This window comes from Salvia hispanica, chromosome 5, assembly GCF_029641045.1.
Source record: "Salvia hispanica isolate PSC_SH4W2 chromosome 5, Shi_PSC_v1, whole genome shotgun sequence".
Lineage (NCBI taxonomy): Eukaryota > Viridiplantae > Streptophyta > Magnoliopsida > Lamiales > Lamiaceae > Salvia > Salvia hispanica.
In genome coordinates this window covers 7,604,090-7,621,288 of record NC_142696.1, presented here as the reverse complement: position 1 = coordinate 7,621,288, position 17,199 = coordinate 7,604,090, and the positions used below count along the sequence as shown (strand labels likewise).

The following is a 17,199-nucleotide window of genomic DNA, read 5'->3' as shown; positions in this document are numbered from 1 at the left end:
TCAAATTTTTTCAAGTGATAAAACTAAACATTCATCTTCCAAACTTTAAAATTCTAATTATAGGTTACAATATTTGGAAGGACACAGGGTTAACCCCACGAATAAATGCGAAGATCAAGACGAGAACAAATCAACGACAAATCAAGAAATTGTTTCTCATCCCAATCAGTTGTAGCAACTACTATATGAAGAGACATTAACTAGAGCTCCAAAATTGTGCTACAGAAGTACTTTGTGGGGAAGAACAGATTCAACATACAAACTATGAGCAAACTGCTTACAGTCCAAACTCGTCGCAAAACTGAATGATATCCGGAGCTCATCCGGCGATTTCTTTCGCTGATGAGACATGTATATGTTGGTACGGATACAGAACCTTTGACTAATATCTGACAAACTGTCGCGTGTCATCTTCACCTTTCCTTCCATATGGGTTGCTCTTGCTGAACCCATGTCGGGTTCCATCAGTTTTATGTGATTTCTTCCTGAACTTAGAGGCATTGCTATCAATGTTTAAGTTCACTTTAGGAGGTGAACTGAAACAAAATGAAGCAGCCACAGCCTGCCAAGAACCAGAATCAGCAAGATGCAAAAATAAAATCATAAATTCCAATATGATAAGAGGTGTTTTTATGGTATTTCTGCACAACAGTACTGCACTCAAAGTGACATACATATATACAGATAAAAAAAGGGACTCCATATACAGATGTCAATGGGCCAGCCCTACTCAGTTTGCATGCTAATTGGGTTACACATTATCATCCCTAACCCTAAACATTCCGGCATCGCCTTGTACAACCTGTGTCCCTAATTTTTTATTTTATTTTAGTGTATCTGACAGGCTGGCCCACTCAACTCGCCAGACCGGTTAGGCATGCCCGATTAATCCAATACTTAAACGTGTAATGATTTTTCAGCCCTAATCCTTTATAGTACTAGTATTTATTATTTAGCAGGCTAATCAGGTCACCCCGCAATTTTGGGCTGAACTGACACCCCTAGGTCAAAATAACTTAAATGTGAATTACACAAGGAAAATTAACTACTTCTACAGCCACATTCCATAATACATATATTTCGGTATGCACATGACAAATGTTTCAGTTAGAAGGATATGAAATACCTCTAGATCAAGCCTGTGAACATTAAAGATGTCCTTCATAGAGTGTGAATTGTACGCGAGAATGTAAGATCTGTAGGCATCTTTAGCTGACTTGTTCAAATGATAGTTTTCAGAGATTATGTTCACCTGTATCACAAGCATAATGACAGTTGAGTTCTAACATAACCGGATAAAGAGGGAAGTGCACTTACTAAAAAACAACTAATTGAAAGCCTTTGTAAACAAGAACATACCAACTTAGATTGGGCATTCACTATTTTCTTCTCATCATAATCATACTCTTTGACTGGCACTTTTGCAGCCTGAAATTCCAGTAATCACATTTTCAGAGAGTAATAAAAAAACAAGACAATAAGCATACAAAATTGCATCATATGGCATGCCACATTTCTAATACTAATAACAGAATTAAAGAAATAACAGCTGGAATAATGGATATAATGAAACGAAGACATTTTTTCTTCGACTAAAGAACTACAAGAGATCTTCAGCCTTCACAGTGTGCCGGAGAACATCCATGATTGATTGAGGAACAGAAAACTTCAGTTCCATATGGTAATCGACTGAAAGGACTTTAACTAACTAAGGTAACAACTCCCTATTTAAAATTTGGTTGAAGCTACTCATTATGGAATGGTAAAGCCCAGGACTCCAGCAACAGAACTAGATTAATATTGCACCGGTTAGTGTAAGCTTATTTCTATTATGGCCAAATCAATTGTCATATAATATTCCATGGAATCACATAGGACTCCTACCTTGAGGTATTTTAGAAAGCCAAGCTCTTCTGGAATCAAGAAAAGCAAAGCATTCCCTTTCGCACCTGCCCCACGAGCTGTTCGACCAACTCTATGGACATATTCCTGAAAGCATTGACACCTCATGTTAGGAAGGGTGGGCAGGACACTAAAAACATTATGGATATACAGCAGTCAATTTGACACGAGCTGGTTTTCATTACCTTGGGCTCATCAGGAGGGTCATACTGCACAATCCAGTCCTACAGAAAGAAGGGCAAACAGATTATTACCGCAAGCAGCGTATCTCTCAGAAATAAAGATCAGCTTACCACAAGTAAAAAACATACCACCGCAGGAATATCAAGCCCACGTGCAGCAACGTCTGTACACAATAAGATACCCTTCTCAGCTTTGCAGAAATCAAAGAAGGTAGAAGTTCTTTTCTGCTGCTTTTGCTTGCCATGTATATCATCACAATCAATCTGAATGTATCTAAGAAGTTCCGAATGGAACTTGACAGAATTGCAAGATGAGAAGAAAACCATGACTTTCTTTGTCAGATTTTTCTTCAAGAAGGAATAGAGAAGATTAAATCTCTTGGCGCAAGGGACAACACAATAACCTTGCTGCAGCCCTTCATTGGTGACCTACACCATTTAATATTAAGTTAGTTTAGAAGTTTGTTTAACCTTATAAACAAAAAGAGAAAGTGAACAACTTCCGCACCCTCTTCCTTCCATCATCCACATCAATATAAACTGGCTTTGTCTGAAATGACAACCTTACAAGATCCTCAACCTGAAATGAGTATAAGATTTCCCTTTTTAGTTTGTCATCAAAGAGCAAATAAAAACATTACAGTCCCATAAGCTGGAAACTACCTTTCGTTTTTACTGTCAGCAAAATTCAAACATATATGATAATTTAATTTTGAGGCCTAAGCATTGGCAGATCAGACAAGTAGATAATTCATTATTACCATTTCAATTTTAGATGTGCGATTACTATCAGTTTACTAGTTTTTTTCCCAAAAGCAACACCGATAGAGACTTTCTCCTGTAAAAAGAATAGATGTACCTTCTTTGTTTGTGTAGCTGAGAAAAGAGCTGTTTGCCTCTCCTACACAGGGTAGCATATTAGAGGTCAGACATGAGTTACCACAGAGTAAATAAACCAATTATTCACCAGGAAATTTTACTGAAAACCTAAAATTTATACTTCCAATGGCATTAAAACAGAGTATGATCCAAAATAAGTCAACCAAGGACTTCCAAATTCTTATCCGCGAGAAACACATGAGAAGTATATATCCAATAATGAATGCTTATGTGGAGAGAAATATTTAACTAGCTCTGGTGATATGTACCTTGGGCAAAATTTTAATAATTTGCTTCATTTCTTCTTCAAAATTAGCTTCCAGAATCCTATCAGCTTCATCAATCACAAGGCACTGCATATTCCAAAAAAATGAGCATAGTATAGAAATAAGGCAAGAGTCGTCTGACAAGAAAATGGACTAACACAGAAGGGTATATTGTGTTGGGAAAGTTCTGTAGCTAAAACTTTACAACAAAGATAAAGTGATATGTGGTAGTAATTACAACACGTTATGCAGCAAGTAGAAAATTAGCAACGTTCATAACTTTGTCATCAGCAACAAATAAGATGCAGCATAGAAAAGGCTCATCAGGAGCATCCTTCTAGGTATGTAAAAAGAAGTTTCTTCTATACAGAATAACACTGGAATGGAAATGCTTATTACAGAAAGTACTCCATCTAAATAAAAACACATTAAGAATCAAGGACATGGGGTGATTCAGGGGAGACATTGAGTGGATGCAGTCATACCTTCAGATTTTTATATATAAAGCCCTTTGTATTTTGGAGATGGTCAAGAAGTCGACCAGGGGTTGCTACCAAAAGATTAACTCCTTTGACAATACGCTCTGCTTCTCCTCTTCGCGCTGCACCCCCAATTACCAATCCCAGTGTCTGCGAATGATGCTTCAGAAGGTCTTTGGCTACAGCATGTGTCTGCATCATTTAGCTAAAGTTAAGTCTTGAAACAAGAACATTCAAATTAAAGGATCTCTCTGCAACCAAATGATGCCAATTCTTAGGTTACAAATTGGAGTGAGGGGGTATATAGAGGAGTGTATAGCACACCCAATCCAAACGAATCATGCACCCCCACCACGGTAGTTCATCAATCAGCTAATAAAAATGGCACAATGAGCTTGACAAGATTTGGTTTAGGTGAACTGAAGTGCACAAAGAGGTTTTCAAGGGAGGCCATCAGACCGTGAGTTCACAATACGACAAAATGATTCACAAAATCTGAATGCCCAAGTTACCTAGATAAGTAAAGCAAACCAGAAACAAAAACTTAGTAGAAGGAAAATCCAACCACTAGTACCCTAGAAAAGTTAGTAATAAGACTCTACCCAAGCTTAGACGACTACAAATACATGATTGTAAATCCATAACAACAGATGGCCCAAGTAACAAACAACAGGTGAAATAAACTATAGCTAAAACATTCAATTCAATCTTCAGCATAGCCAAAGAGGGGCAAATATTAAGGTTTATGTGGGGCATTACCAATAATAATGAAAATGAAAAAGGTACCTACCTGTATGGCCAACTCCCTCGTAGGGCAAATGACAATAACACCAGTTCCATTTCGAGGTGTGAAACGTATGTTAAAAAGTAATTCAACAGCTGGAACCAAAAAGGCAAGCGTTTTTCCAGAACCTGTCCTTGCAGCTCCAAGAACATCTTTTCCTTCCAATAGCGGCGGAATTGATCTAGCTTGAATCTGTATCACCCAACACAAATAAAAAAGCACAATTAATCAGCAATTCTAGATTACATTACGAATGATTCCTAAAAGGAACTCTTTAATTACCTGAGTCATGTACTCAAATTTCATATCTTTAATTGCATCCATTGAGGGATTTGATATCGGCAGCGCTTCAAAAGCTTCACTGCTCATAATCCCCGACGAATTGACCTTCATCTCACTCTTCAAACCACTCTCCTCCTTTTCTACCTCTCCTTCTTCTTGTTCGGCTTCTCCAGCTGTGTTAATTTCCTTCTTCCTTTTCTTCTCTTTCTTCTCCTCCTCCTCCTCCACGACCAATTCTTCTTCCTCAGCCATTTCGTTTACGGCGTCTTGTTCCAAGTCTTCTTCTACTTGTACCTCTTCTTCGGTTTTTTGGGGTTTTGGAGTTTTGCTTTTGTCTCTGTTTCTCTTGCGCTTCTTCTTCGATGAGTCAATAGCTCCTTTAGCTACGGTATCAATAGCGCCCATTTCGACGGCGGCGAAGGAGAAGAAGCGTGTGACGGCGGTGGCGGAAAGAGGGGTTGAAAAGGGGAGGGAATTAATAGCGGGCGAAGGAGAAGAAGCGTGGGGAATAAAAAGGGGAGGAAGGGTGCCCAAATTGATTGGGCCGGCCCATCAGAGCTTATGGTGGGATTCAATTATTAGAATTAAGTGTTTAGAAACATACTACTCCCTCTTGCTAGAAGTCTCACTTTTTTAATAGCAGTCTAACAAATTGTTTGATTTTGTAAACGATAGTGATGGAAAAAATTAATGAAATGTGATCTCTATTTTTATACATAGTATATTAATTGTGTACTTTTGTCGAATATTTGATAGGTTTCACCAAGACACTTGCTTACAAAGAGGATATACTTTCTCCGTCCCATAAAAATATAAGCATATAATATGATATATTCTCTCTATCCTAACTAAGTTGAGTCACATTCCTTTTTGAGACGTCCCAACAAGATTGAGTCATTTTTTTTTTGACAAAAAAACAAAACATCTAATCACTCTTATTTTATTCCATCACTTACTTTACTCTCTTATCTTTCTTTTCTTTTTTTCTTTTCGTCTATTTTATTTTATTGTCATTTAACTCATCGAACACAATTTCTTAATCTTCGTGTCCAAAAGAAATGACTCAACTTAATTGGGACGGAGGGAATAGAAATTAAGATAAAATTGGTAAAGTAAGAGATAGAATAAAAAAAGATAGTCAAAATAGTGTAAGTGGATAATGAGACCCATTATTATTAGTGTTTTAATAATGGTATAAGTTGTAAGTAACTTGATGCATAGAAGTAATAAATTTGGATAATTTTCCTTAATTGGAAATGCACATATATTTATGGGACGGACGAAAATGAAAAATGCACATATTTTTATGGAAAAGGGGGAGTATATATCAAACTTGGAGAGTTACAATATGATACTCCCTTCGGCCCCAAAGAGTATGAACTTTGGGTTTGGCAAGAGTTTTAATGCATTATTGGTAAAGTAAGAGAGAGAGAGAGAGAGAGAGAGAGAGAGTTTTAAGTGTTGTTAATGGAGAATAGGTCTCACCTCATTAGAGGAAGAGAGTTTCTTAAATTGGAATGTTCATACTCTTTGGGGACGGACGAAAAAAAAATAGTGCATACTCTTCAGGAGCGGAGGGAATAAATAATCTCTCCAAAATTACTAGAAGAATAGTGGATAATTTCTCACTATTTTAAAGTGAAAATTAAAGGAACAATGAAGCTTAATAAAGGGAAACAATATCCATTAAATAAATAAAAAAACACAACTACATTTGAGATTCCCACATACCAAAAACACAAATCTAAACAAAACAATAGTATGCATCATGTTTCTTAACCAAAAAAAACACAAGCACTATATAAGCCTTTCCGTTCTACTAATGCCAACATAATTACTACTTTCATTTTTTGTTAAGAATGTGCATCACACATAAGTAGGACGAGGGTCATCAGGTAAGTCCATAGAGAAATCTAGTCAATATGTTTCTTTAATGAAGGTGTCACACACATCAAATTTGTCGTGAATAGTTAGCCCAAGAATTTGACCCAAATGATCATATACCTCATTTTGTCCCTTGCTTTTATCAATTTTATTACCGATTCAGTAAGATAAGACTTTCATTCGAGAATTGTTGTCATCGTGCATTCCACTAAACAAATCAAAAAAACCACCCACCCCATCACCAATATTGTGATTTTTATAGTATTGCTTTGGAGGTGGGTAATATCTTTTGCCTTGGACACATTTTCCTCCGCTATATTGGGAACACTATCTTGAACATTCCTGTTCGCAAAAATGTCTTCTAAGTTGACATGGTAATCACCACCGAATTTCATGCTCCCTATTTGTCATATCCATCTAGTACATTAATAGATTCGAGATATCTTCAATGTTCATGCCATTCACTCGATCATGACCAAATATGTGTTTTTCTACATTTAAGTTAACCTAAGGCATAAAGATCAAATATCATTATTATTTCAAAGCCTAAAGTTTGAAAATAAATCCACGGAGTTGTAATAGTATAAATAAATTTTATAAAATACATTGATGATATGTTCTTCGTTCTCACACTCAATCCCGTGATCCCTATTGAGATTGAATCTAATCCCGCTACAACTGACAGTTCCTTGCATCAAGTAATAACTCTTTCCCATATAGTAGTTTTTTATACAATATGAGGGTAAGCCCTTATATTAGTTTTAGAGAAATCACATTATAAAACATCTTCAAATGAGGTATCCAGTTATGAAACCATTGTCCCACTTCCATCCTCCACGAAAAGACCTCTTTTCTCTTTTGTTGGGTTTGTTACACCCCGTATTACTACTACATGTGGAGAAGATCGGCATTGACGACATATGAGTGTCCATATGAAATTCTTTAAAAATAAATTAGTTATTATAGAGTGCCGCACAAAATCACGTACCTTGTGTCCAATGACTATAAACGACCACCATTTTTTAACCTCGACACTCGGCCATGCCTGACCAACAATGAAATAATATAGTGTAATTCCAAAATAAACTAAATTAAGAACAAATGTATTGATGATTTAACATTTAGCCTACTATAGTATTTCCAACAACAACAATATTGATCAATTGGATTGACTATTGCCAAGCCATTACTTAAATAGAATTTAGCAATTTAAGGAAGCGTAACTAAAGACAATTGAGAAAACTTCTTTTATAGTTAAGAGGTTCGAGTTAACACGGAGTAGATGGGGAACTATTATCGATTCTCTTTTAAAAGAAACTTCTTTTAAAGTTTAAGAGTTCGAGTCAGTACTTTGTAGAAGAAGTTATTGTCATTCTCAACCTAAATAGATGTGGATAGTCAATCATGAACGGTTGCTAGTGTTGACCTGAAGTCAGTGTTGTTAGGGTCGCGGGTCGGGCCGGGGCGATGGGGCACCGAGGCGAGGGACCCACGAATCAGGGCGCAAAATTATTTATTATTTATATATTAGCAATAATATTGATTAAAGAGAATTTTCACTAATAGATAAATACTTGTACTTGCATAATATACTCTGTTATGAAAATATATTTAAAGTTCAACCTTGACATTTGGGTAGAAAAGAATTATTGAAGGAGATATAGTCAATTATTTATTTTGATATTTATTAATGAATTTTATAATTTAATTAATGAATTTTATAATTGAGTATTTTGGGGAAAGATGAAAGGTTGGTAGAAATAGTAAATTAATTAGTATAGAAAAGTGGAAAAGTGGAAAGTTAATGATTTAAAAGCAAAAAAGAGGCGATGGGTGTGCCTAGATTTTATCAAAAGATGATTTCATATTAAAATACTAGTAAAAAGGAAAAAAAAATCAGCTTTCTTCTTTCTTAACAACAAAACGGAACAGTCGCCCTAACCACCGCTCCAGTCGCCCCAGCCGCCCAGGGCGCGCCCCGACCGCCCCAATCGTGCCCCAACGGCACCCCACGTATCTCGCTCGGCTCACCCATGTTGGGGCGAAGCTGGCCTCGACCTTGGCGACCCGCGCCCCGAGCGCGTCCCAGGCACGTTTTTAACAACACTGTCTGAAGTCACTTCCTATTTTGGATCATCAATACCATTGGAGTGTAATATAGCACCAAATGTATCACGTTGAGGTATGTACCAAGTACGAGATCTCAATAATTATTTGTTTCTAAATATATATAAGTAACATTGACATACACACTTGTTAATACGTGCAGAGGTGTGTGATCAAATACTAACTAAGTTACAGTAATAACTAATAACTAATATCGATTTTATATGTTAAAAATATCGACACAAAGACATAAATTTATCAATCTTCTTGTGTTGATAAATTTATGTCTTTGGGTTTATATTTAAAATTTACATGTTGTATTGATATAATTATGTCTTTGTGTTGATAATTTTAATACACCGAATTGAAAGTTATTAGTTATTACTGTAAATTAGTTAGCACACTAGTGCAACCCTACGTGCAGATTTTCCATAACCTAATGTTATGCTATCTTGGATATCAGTGACTAAGACTATCTCCAAGAGTACACTAAAACCTAAAATGAGATAGGTAATTAGCTTCAATAGTACTCCAAAACCAATCCCATTTTTGGTTTTTGGGAAAAAATACCTATCTTTAGGTTTACACTAAACCCAAACCCAAAAGTTTATCAAATTTTGTGAGTAAAAAAAGCATAAAATAGAAAATATTCTTTTAAGTTTGGGTTTAGTGTAAATGGTGAAGGGGTTGGCAGCGGAAGCGCTCACATAAATTGACTACATAATAATCCTGATCTATTTAGCATATTATTTAGAAAAATTCTATTTGCGTAATTATCACATGTATCATGCTCATAACTCAAATAAATCATGCTTTAAATTAATTAAAACCTAAAACATGCTTTTCTACGGTTTAGCTATTTTACCTTGATGATTCTCCTATGAATCGAAGATAGCTAGCGCCTTCTCCACGTGAAGATCTTTAGTACTAAAACACGGATCTTCTGTCTGGTTCCCAGACTGTAAACTGATATTAGGGTGGGCTGATTTCACCAGTATACTAGGACTTAAATAAAGAAGACGGAAAACCTATCCTCGAAGGAGAGAAATCGTCCCTCACAGTGTATGAGAGGGGGACGAAAATTTTGCTAGAAAATAAGTGTATTTTCTGTCTCCTTTATTCTCCTATTTATATTAAATCACATATTGGGCCCAGACAGGGATCTATGGAAGGTTTTGGATATGGGCTCCTCCAATTAGCTTTTTACTAATTAAATTAAACCCAATTTAATATAAGCTTATAATTGGAATATTATGAGCAGCCACTACAGAAGTAATATTGCACTCCTCATCCAATCCGAAATTATAAGTATTTTAGGTTTCCATTACTTGGTATTTATTTCCCGCGCTTAAGATAGAAACATCCATTAATTAATTATTGTCTGCTATGGACTTAATTAATTAATATCTTATTTATTCCAAGAGTGGACTCAACAAGAAAATCTTATTTATTATTCATAGAGTAATCAAACTCCAACTAGCTAGGTTCCGAATAATAAAACCTTGCTTCAAGCTGCTCTTGGGGATGTTATCAAACGAGACTCACCTCGTGCACGATTCAACATAATAGCAATCCTAGCACCGCTAGATATTAATCACCACTATCCAGTATACCAAGCTTATTGGGTTGCGAAAAACCTGCACCATTTGGTAAGTCAAAGTAGTGCATAATCAATACTGTATGCTCAATGCTAACGTCCATTGATTAAGAAACAATAATTTACAAGACCTCGTCTTTCAGTAGATAGCATAAAGACCGTCTCGCTGTTAGATCCATTCAGTGCTATACCACACCAACGTCATCTTATTTCAGTAAGGCTTATAGATAATCGGACTGACATTGCAACCTTTCACGATAGGTAGTCTAAGCCTATCTAGGTTGTGAAATTCTTCTTTTTCTTTGTTCAGAACTGACCGTGTTACCTTAAAGTGAACGACGCCCACAACCGGTCCACTAAAACAAAGACTTAAACTTTGTTAAGTTACTTATACATTTAAACATGTAATAAACATCCATTAAATGTAAAACATAACAACATTATGAAAAAAATAATCTGTTTATTCTTTTGGAAAATGAAATAATAGTTTTAACAGTATTCAATCACTCGAAAGGTGATTTCTAGTATACAAACTCAAACAATCTCCCACTTATACTGAAAACAGCTTTCGAGTATACAAAAAAAATGTGCACTACGTCTAATTCTCCCACTTATACTGAAAGCGAGTTGAGGTCTCGAGCGAGTCGAACTCCCATTCCTTCAACATGGCGTTCGAATGGTTTCACCGCCAATGCCTTTGTAAAGGGATCTGCCAGGTTGTTCTTTGACGCAATCTTGACCACTTGTATGTCTCCTCTCTGCACTATATCTCTAATGATATGGTACTTCCTCTCTATGTGTTTGCTCTCTTTGTGAGCTCTTGGTTCCTTCGAATTCGCCACAACACCAGAATTGTCACAATAAATGGTGATGCTCTTGGGCAGATTCGTAACCACGCCTAAGTCTATAAGAAAGTTCTTGAGCCATACAGCCTCATTTGCAGCCTCCGAAGCGGCCACATATTCGGCTTCCATGGTAGAGTCTGCAATGCATTTCTGCTTTACACTCTTCCAAATTACGGCTCCACCTCCTAAGGTAAACACATAACCAGAAGTAGATTTCCTCGAGTCCTGATCAGCTTGAAAGTCTGAATCAGTATATCCCAAAGAACACAACTCGCCTGCTTTGTAAACTAGAACATAGTCCGTAGTCCGTTTAAGGTACTTGAGTATGTTCTTTACTGCAGTCCAATGTCCTTGGCCCGGATTTGACTAATATCTTGCTACCATGCCAACAACAAAACAAATATCAGGCCTTGTACAAAGCATAGCATACATGAGACTACCAACTGCCGAAGCGTATGGTATCCTTCTCATCTCTGCTATCTCAGATGCAGTCTTAGGACACATCTCTTGAGATAAATGGATGCCATGTCTAAAAGGTAAGAAACCTTTCTTGGCATCTTGCATGCTAAAGCGACTAAGTACAGTGTCGATGTAAGGTTCTTGAGATAAGCACAACATCCTTTTCTCACGGTCCCGTAGGACCTTGATACCTAGAATGTGTTCCGCGTTTCCCATATCCTTCATCTCGAACTGGTTTGACAACCACGTTCGTACTGATGACAACATCTTTTTATTGTTTCCAATTAGAAGAATGTCATCTACTTATAAAACTAAGAACACCACATTCCCCTTCTCAACCTTCTTGTACACACAACTCTCGTTAGGGCATTTTTCGAATTCAAACTTGTGAATAGTTTGATCGAAGCACTGATTCCATGATCTAGATGCTTGCTTGAGGCCATAAATGACCTTCTTAAGCTTCCAAACCATGTGCTCTTTGCCCTTGACGGCATAACCCTCGGGTTGTTCCATGTAGATGGTCTCCTCAAGACTACCGTTCAAGAACGCAGTTTTAACGTCCATCTGCCACACATCCCAATCCATGTAAGCTGCTATAGACAATAGAATCTAGATCGATTTGAGCATGGCCACTTGGGAAAAGGTCTTGTCGTAATCGGCACCTTTCTTTTGGGTGTACCCCTTAGCCACTAGTCTTGCCTTAAAGACTTTTACTCATCCATTGGGTCCACGTTTACGTTTGTATATCCACTTGCTCCCAATGGTAGTACAACCTTCGGGTAGGACAGATAAATCGTAGACGTCTTTGTCTATCATAGATTGTAGTTCCGAATCCATTGCATTTACCCACTGGCAATGATCGACATCCGCCTGCGCCTCTGCAAAATTTCAGGGATCTAGTACATTGCTGTCCGAGGAGTGATCCATAGATTCTCCCAAACTAATGTACCTTTCGGGCTCATGAGAGATCCTCCCACTGCGGTGCGGCACTACAACATTAGGTGTAGAAGTTAAAGGTTCGGGAATTGGTTGTACAATAGGTACTTGTTCTTGGTTAATGGAACTTGTGACTGAAGTGAGCTCTTCTAGAGCCACCTCACTGCTGGGTTTATGATTCATAACAAAGTCTTCCTCTAAGAATGTCGCGTGAGTGCTCACAATGTCTTTCTCGTCTCGGAGACTATAGAATTCATAAGCTTTCGAACCTTTGGGGTAACCTATAAATAAACATACTGAAGGAACTGAAAGCGGAAGCGGTGCGAAGGATTAACATAATTTAACAATTATTAATCGCACAAATAAATCACATAATAATCAGATCTATTTAGCGGATTATTTAGACAAAATATATTCGCGTAATTCTCACATGTATCATGCTCATAACTTGAATTAATCATGCTTTAAGAATATTGAACCCTAAAACATGCTTTTCTACGGAGCAGAAATAATACCTAATTAATTTTCCAAAGAATTGAAGATGGCTAGCAGCTTCTCCATGTGACGCTTTGAATACTAGACCACAAATCTTCTCTCTGGTTCCCGAACTGTACTCCGATATCAGTGTGGGCTGATCTCACCAGAATACTAGGACTTAAATAAAGAAGATAGAAAAAATCCTTTTCGTAATTGGAGAGAATTTCGAACTCCTCTAGTAGAGGGGGACGAAAATTTTGTGTTTTCAAAATTATGATTTCTGTCTCCTTTATTCTCCTATTTATATTAAGTTCCTTTTGGGCCCAGACAGGGATCTATGGAAGGTTTTGGATATGGGCTCATCCAATTTACTTTTTACTAATTAAAGAGAACCCACAATTTAATATAAGCTTAATTGGAATATTACGAGCAGCCACTACAGAAGTAATATTGAACTCTCCCCATCCAAATCCGAAATTATAAGTAATCTGGGTTTCCGTTTAACTTTTATTTCCCGCGCTTAAGATAAAAATGTCCATTAATTAATTAATGTCTGCTATGGACTTAATTAATTAACTTCTTATTAATTCCAAGAGTGGACTTAGCATGAAACGCTTATTTATTATTCATAGAGTAATCAAACTCCAACTAGCTAGGTTCCGAATAATAAAACCTTATTTCGTGCTCCTCTTGAGGACATTATCAAACGAGACTCTCCTCGCGCATGATTCAATATAATAGCAATCCTAGCACCGCTAGATATTAATCACCACTACCCAATATATAAGGTTTATTGGGTTACGAAAAACCCGCACCATTTGATAAGTCAAAGTAATGCATAATCAATATCGTATGCTCAATGCTAACCTACATTGATTAAGAAACAAATATTTATCAAGACCTCGCCTTTCAGTAGATAGCCTAAGGACAAGTCTTGCTGTTAGATCCGTTCTGTGCTATACCACACCAATGTCATCTTATTTCAGTAAGGCTTAGAAATATGCAGACTGACATTGTAACATTTCTCGATGGATAGTCTAATTCCAACTAGGTTGTGAAATTCATCTTTTTCTTTGTTTAGAACTGACCGTGTTACCTTAAAGTGGACGCCGCCCACAACCGTTCTACTAAAACAAAGACTTAGACTTTGTTAAGTTAACTTATACATTTAAACATGCATAAACATCCATTAAATGTAAAACGTAACAACATTATGACAAAAATAATTTGTTTTATTCCTTGAAAAATAAAATAAGAGTTTTACAATATTCAATCACTCGAAACGTGATTTCTAGTATACAAACTCTAACAATCTCCCACTTATACTCAAAACACTTTCGAGTATACAAAATGTGCTAACGTCTAATTCTCCCACTTATACTGAAAGCGGATTGAGGTCTTGAATTAGTCGAACTCCCATTCCTTCAACATGGCTTTCATACGGCTTGACCACTAATGCCTTTGTGAAAGGATCTACCAGGTTGTTTTCTGACTCAATCTTGACCACTTTTATGTCTTCTCTCTGCCCTATATCTCGAATGATATGATACTTTCTCTCTATGTGCTTGCTCGCTTTATGAGCCCGTGGTTCCCTCGAATTTGCCACAGCACCAGAATTGTCACAATAAATGGTGATGCTCTTGGGCATATTCGTAACCACACCTAAGTCCAGAAGGAAGTTCTTAAGCCATACAACCTCTTTTGCAGCCTCCGAAGCGGCCACATACTCGGCTTCCATGGTAGAGTCTGCAATGCATTTCTGCTTTACACTCTTCCAAATTACAGCTCCACCTCCTGAGGTAAACACATATCTGGAAGTTGATTTTCTCGAATCTACATCAGCTTGAAAATCTAAATCTGTATATCCTAAAGGACAGAGCTCGGCTGCATTGTAAACTAGAACATGGTCCTTAGTCCGATTAAGGTACTTGAGTATGTTCTTTACGGCAGTCCAATGTCCTTGGCCGGGATTTGATTGATATCTTGCTACCATGCCAACAACAAAGCAAATATCGGGTCTAGTACAAAGCATAACATACATGAGACTACCAACAGCCGAGGCATATGGTATCCTTCTCATCTCTGCTATCTCAGATGATATCTTAGGACACATCTCTTGAGATAAATGGATGCCATGTCTAATAGGTAAGAAACCTTTCTTGGCATCTTGCATGCTAAAGCGTATAAGTACTGTATCGATGTAAGATTATTGGGATAAGCACAACGTTCTCTTTGCACGGTTCCTAAGAACCTTGATACCGAGAATGTGTCCCGCTTCACCCATATCTTTCATCTCGAACTGGCTGGACAACCAGGTTCGCACTGATGACAACATCTGTTAATTGTTTCCAATTAGAAGAATGTCATCTACATATAAAACTAAGAGCACAACATTTCCCTTTTCAACCTTCTTATACACGCAGCTTTCATTAGGGCATTTTTCGAATCCAAACTTTTGTACAGTTTGATCGAAACACTGGTTCCATGATCTAGATGCTTGCTTGAGGCCATAAATGGCCTTCTTAAGCTTCCAAACCATGTGTTCCTTGCCCTTTACTACATAGCCTTCGGGTTGTTCCATGTAGATGGTCTCCTCAAGACTCCCATTTAAAAACGCAGTCTTAACGTCCATCTGCCACACTTCCCAATCCATGTAAGCTGCTATAGACAAAAGTATACGGATCGATTTGAGCATGGACACTGGGGAGAAGGTCTCATCGTAATCGATGCCTTCCTTTTGGGTATACCCCTTAGCCACTAGTCTTGCCTTGAAGACTTTAACTCGTCCATCGGGTCCATGTTTACGTTTGTATATCCACTTGCTCCCAATGGCAGTACAGCCTTCGGGTAGGACAGACAAATCATAGACGTCTTTGTCTACCATTGATTGTAGTTCCGAATCCATTGCTTTCACCCATTCGCAATGATCGACATCTGCCTGCGCCTCTGCAAGATTCCAGGGATCAAGTACATTGCTATCCGATGAGTGATCCATACACTCTCCCAAACCAATGTACTTTCGGGCTCATGAGAGACCCTCCCACTGCGAAGCGACACTACAACATCTGGAGTATTAGATGAAGTTTCTGGAATTGTTGTTACACTAGGTAATTGTTCTTGGTTAATGGAAGTTGTGACTGGAGTTAGCTCTTCAAGAGCTATCTCACTGCTGGATTTATGATTCATTACAAAGTCTTCCTCTAAGAATGTGGCATGAGTTCTCACAATTACTTTCTGATCTCGGAGACTATAGAATTCATAAGCTTTCGTTCCTCTGGGGTAACCTATAAACACACATACCTCCGTCCTAGATTCCAGCTTTGTTGGATTCTTTTCCAATACATGGGCCGGACACCCCCACACTCTGAGATGTTCCAGATTGGGCTTTCGCCCATTCCACAACTCATATGGGGTAGTAGGAACTGATTTAGAAGGTAAGTTGTCTAAGAGATAGCTTGCTGATAGCAAAGCATGCCCCCAAAACGAAGTAGGTAACCGTGCATAACTCATCATCGAGCGGACCATGTTTAATAAGGTCTTATTCCTTCTTTCAGCTATGCCATTCTACTGGGGTGTGCCCGGCGCAGTCAGTTGGGATTGAATTCCCGCCACTGATAAGTATTCCAAAAACTCGGCACTTAGGTATTCACCTCCACGATCAGGTCGCAGGCATTTGATACTCTTACCATGACGCGTCTCTACTTTTGCCTTAAACTCCTTGAACTTGTCAAAAGTTTCAGACTTGTAGTGCATCAAATAGATGTATCCAACTTTCGAGAAGTCATCTATAAAGGTGAAAATATCGAAAACCGCCCCTTGCCTCGGTTGACATTGGTCCACACACATCAATATGAATGAGCTCAAGTACTTCCTTGGCCCTATTCCCCTTTGACCTAAAAGGTCTCTTAGTCATCTTGCCTTCGAGACAGGATTCACACTTCGAAAATGGTTTCTTTTCAAGACCTTTAATAAGATCTTGATCAACCATCGCATGAATTCTCCTTTCGTTGGCATGACCAAGTCTAAGGTGCCATAAGTACGTTTCATTCATTGAACTTGAAGGTTCTTTTCTTTTCTTAGAAATTATCGATGTAGTATTGAGTTCTGATTTACGTTGATTG

At 37.7% G+C, this 17,199-nt stretch overlaps 1 protein-coding gene across 2 annotated transcripts; it reads right to left on the bottom strand.

Moving 5' to 3' along the window:
• Positions 1-117: 117 nt before the first annotated feature.
• LOC125189185 (DEAD-box ATP-dependent RNA helicase 51-like) lies at positions 118-5,301 on the bottom strand. 2 transcript variants are annotated; one of them, XM_089059544.1, is made up of 12 exons: positions 4,775-5,301; positions 4,499-4,684; positions 3,715-3,900; positions 3,233-3,316; positions 2,944-2,985; positions 2,593-2,664; positions 2,196-2,513; positions 2,088-2,126; positions 1,885-1,989; positions 1,360-1,428; positions 1,127-1,252; positions 118-562 (listed from the first exon to the last, which is right to left on the bottom strand). In XM_089059544.1, the coding sequence occupies exons 1-12, from the start codon at positions 5,177-5,179 to the stop codon at positions 383-385; spliced, it is 1,812 nt and encodes a 603-aa protein (XP_088915670.1). In that variant the 5' UTR covers positions 5,180-5,301; the 3' UTR covers positions 118-382. The 2 variants fall into 2 exon arrangements, with proteins under 2 accessions (XP_088915670.1, XP_088915671.1); XM_089059545.1 differs by having other exon boundaries at positions 2,214-2,513; positions 4,775-5,299.
• Positions 5,302-17,199: the final 11,898 nt, after the last annotated feature.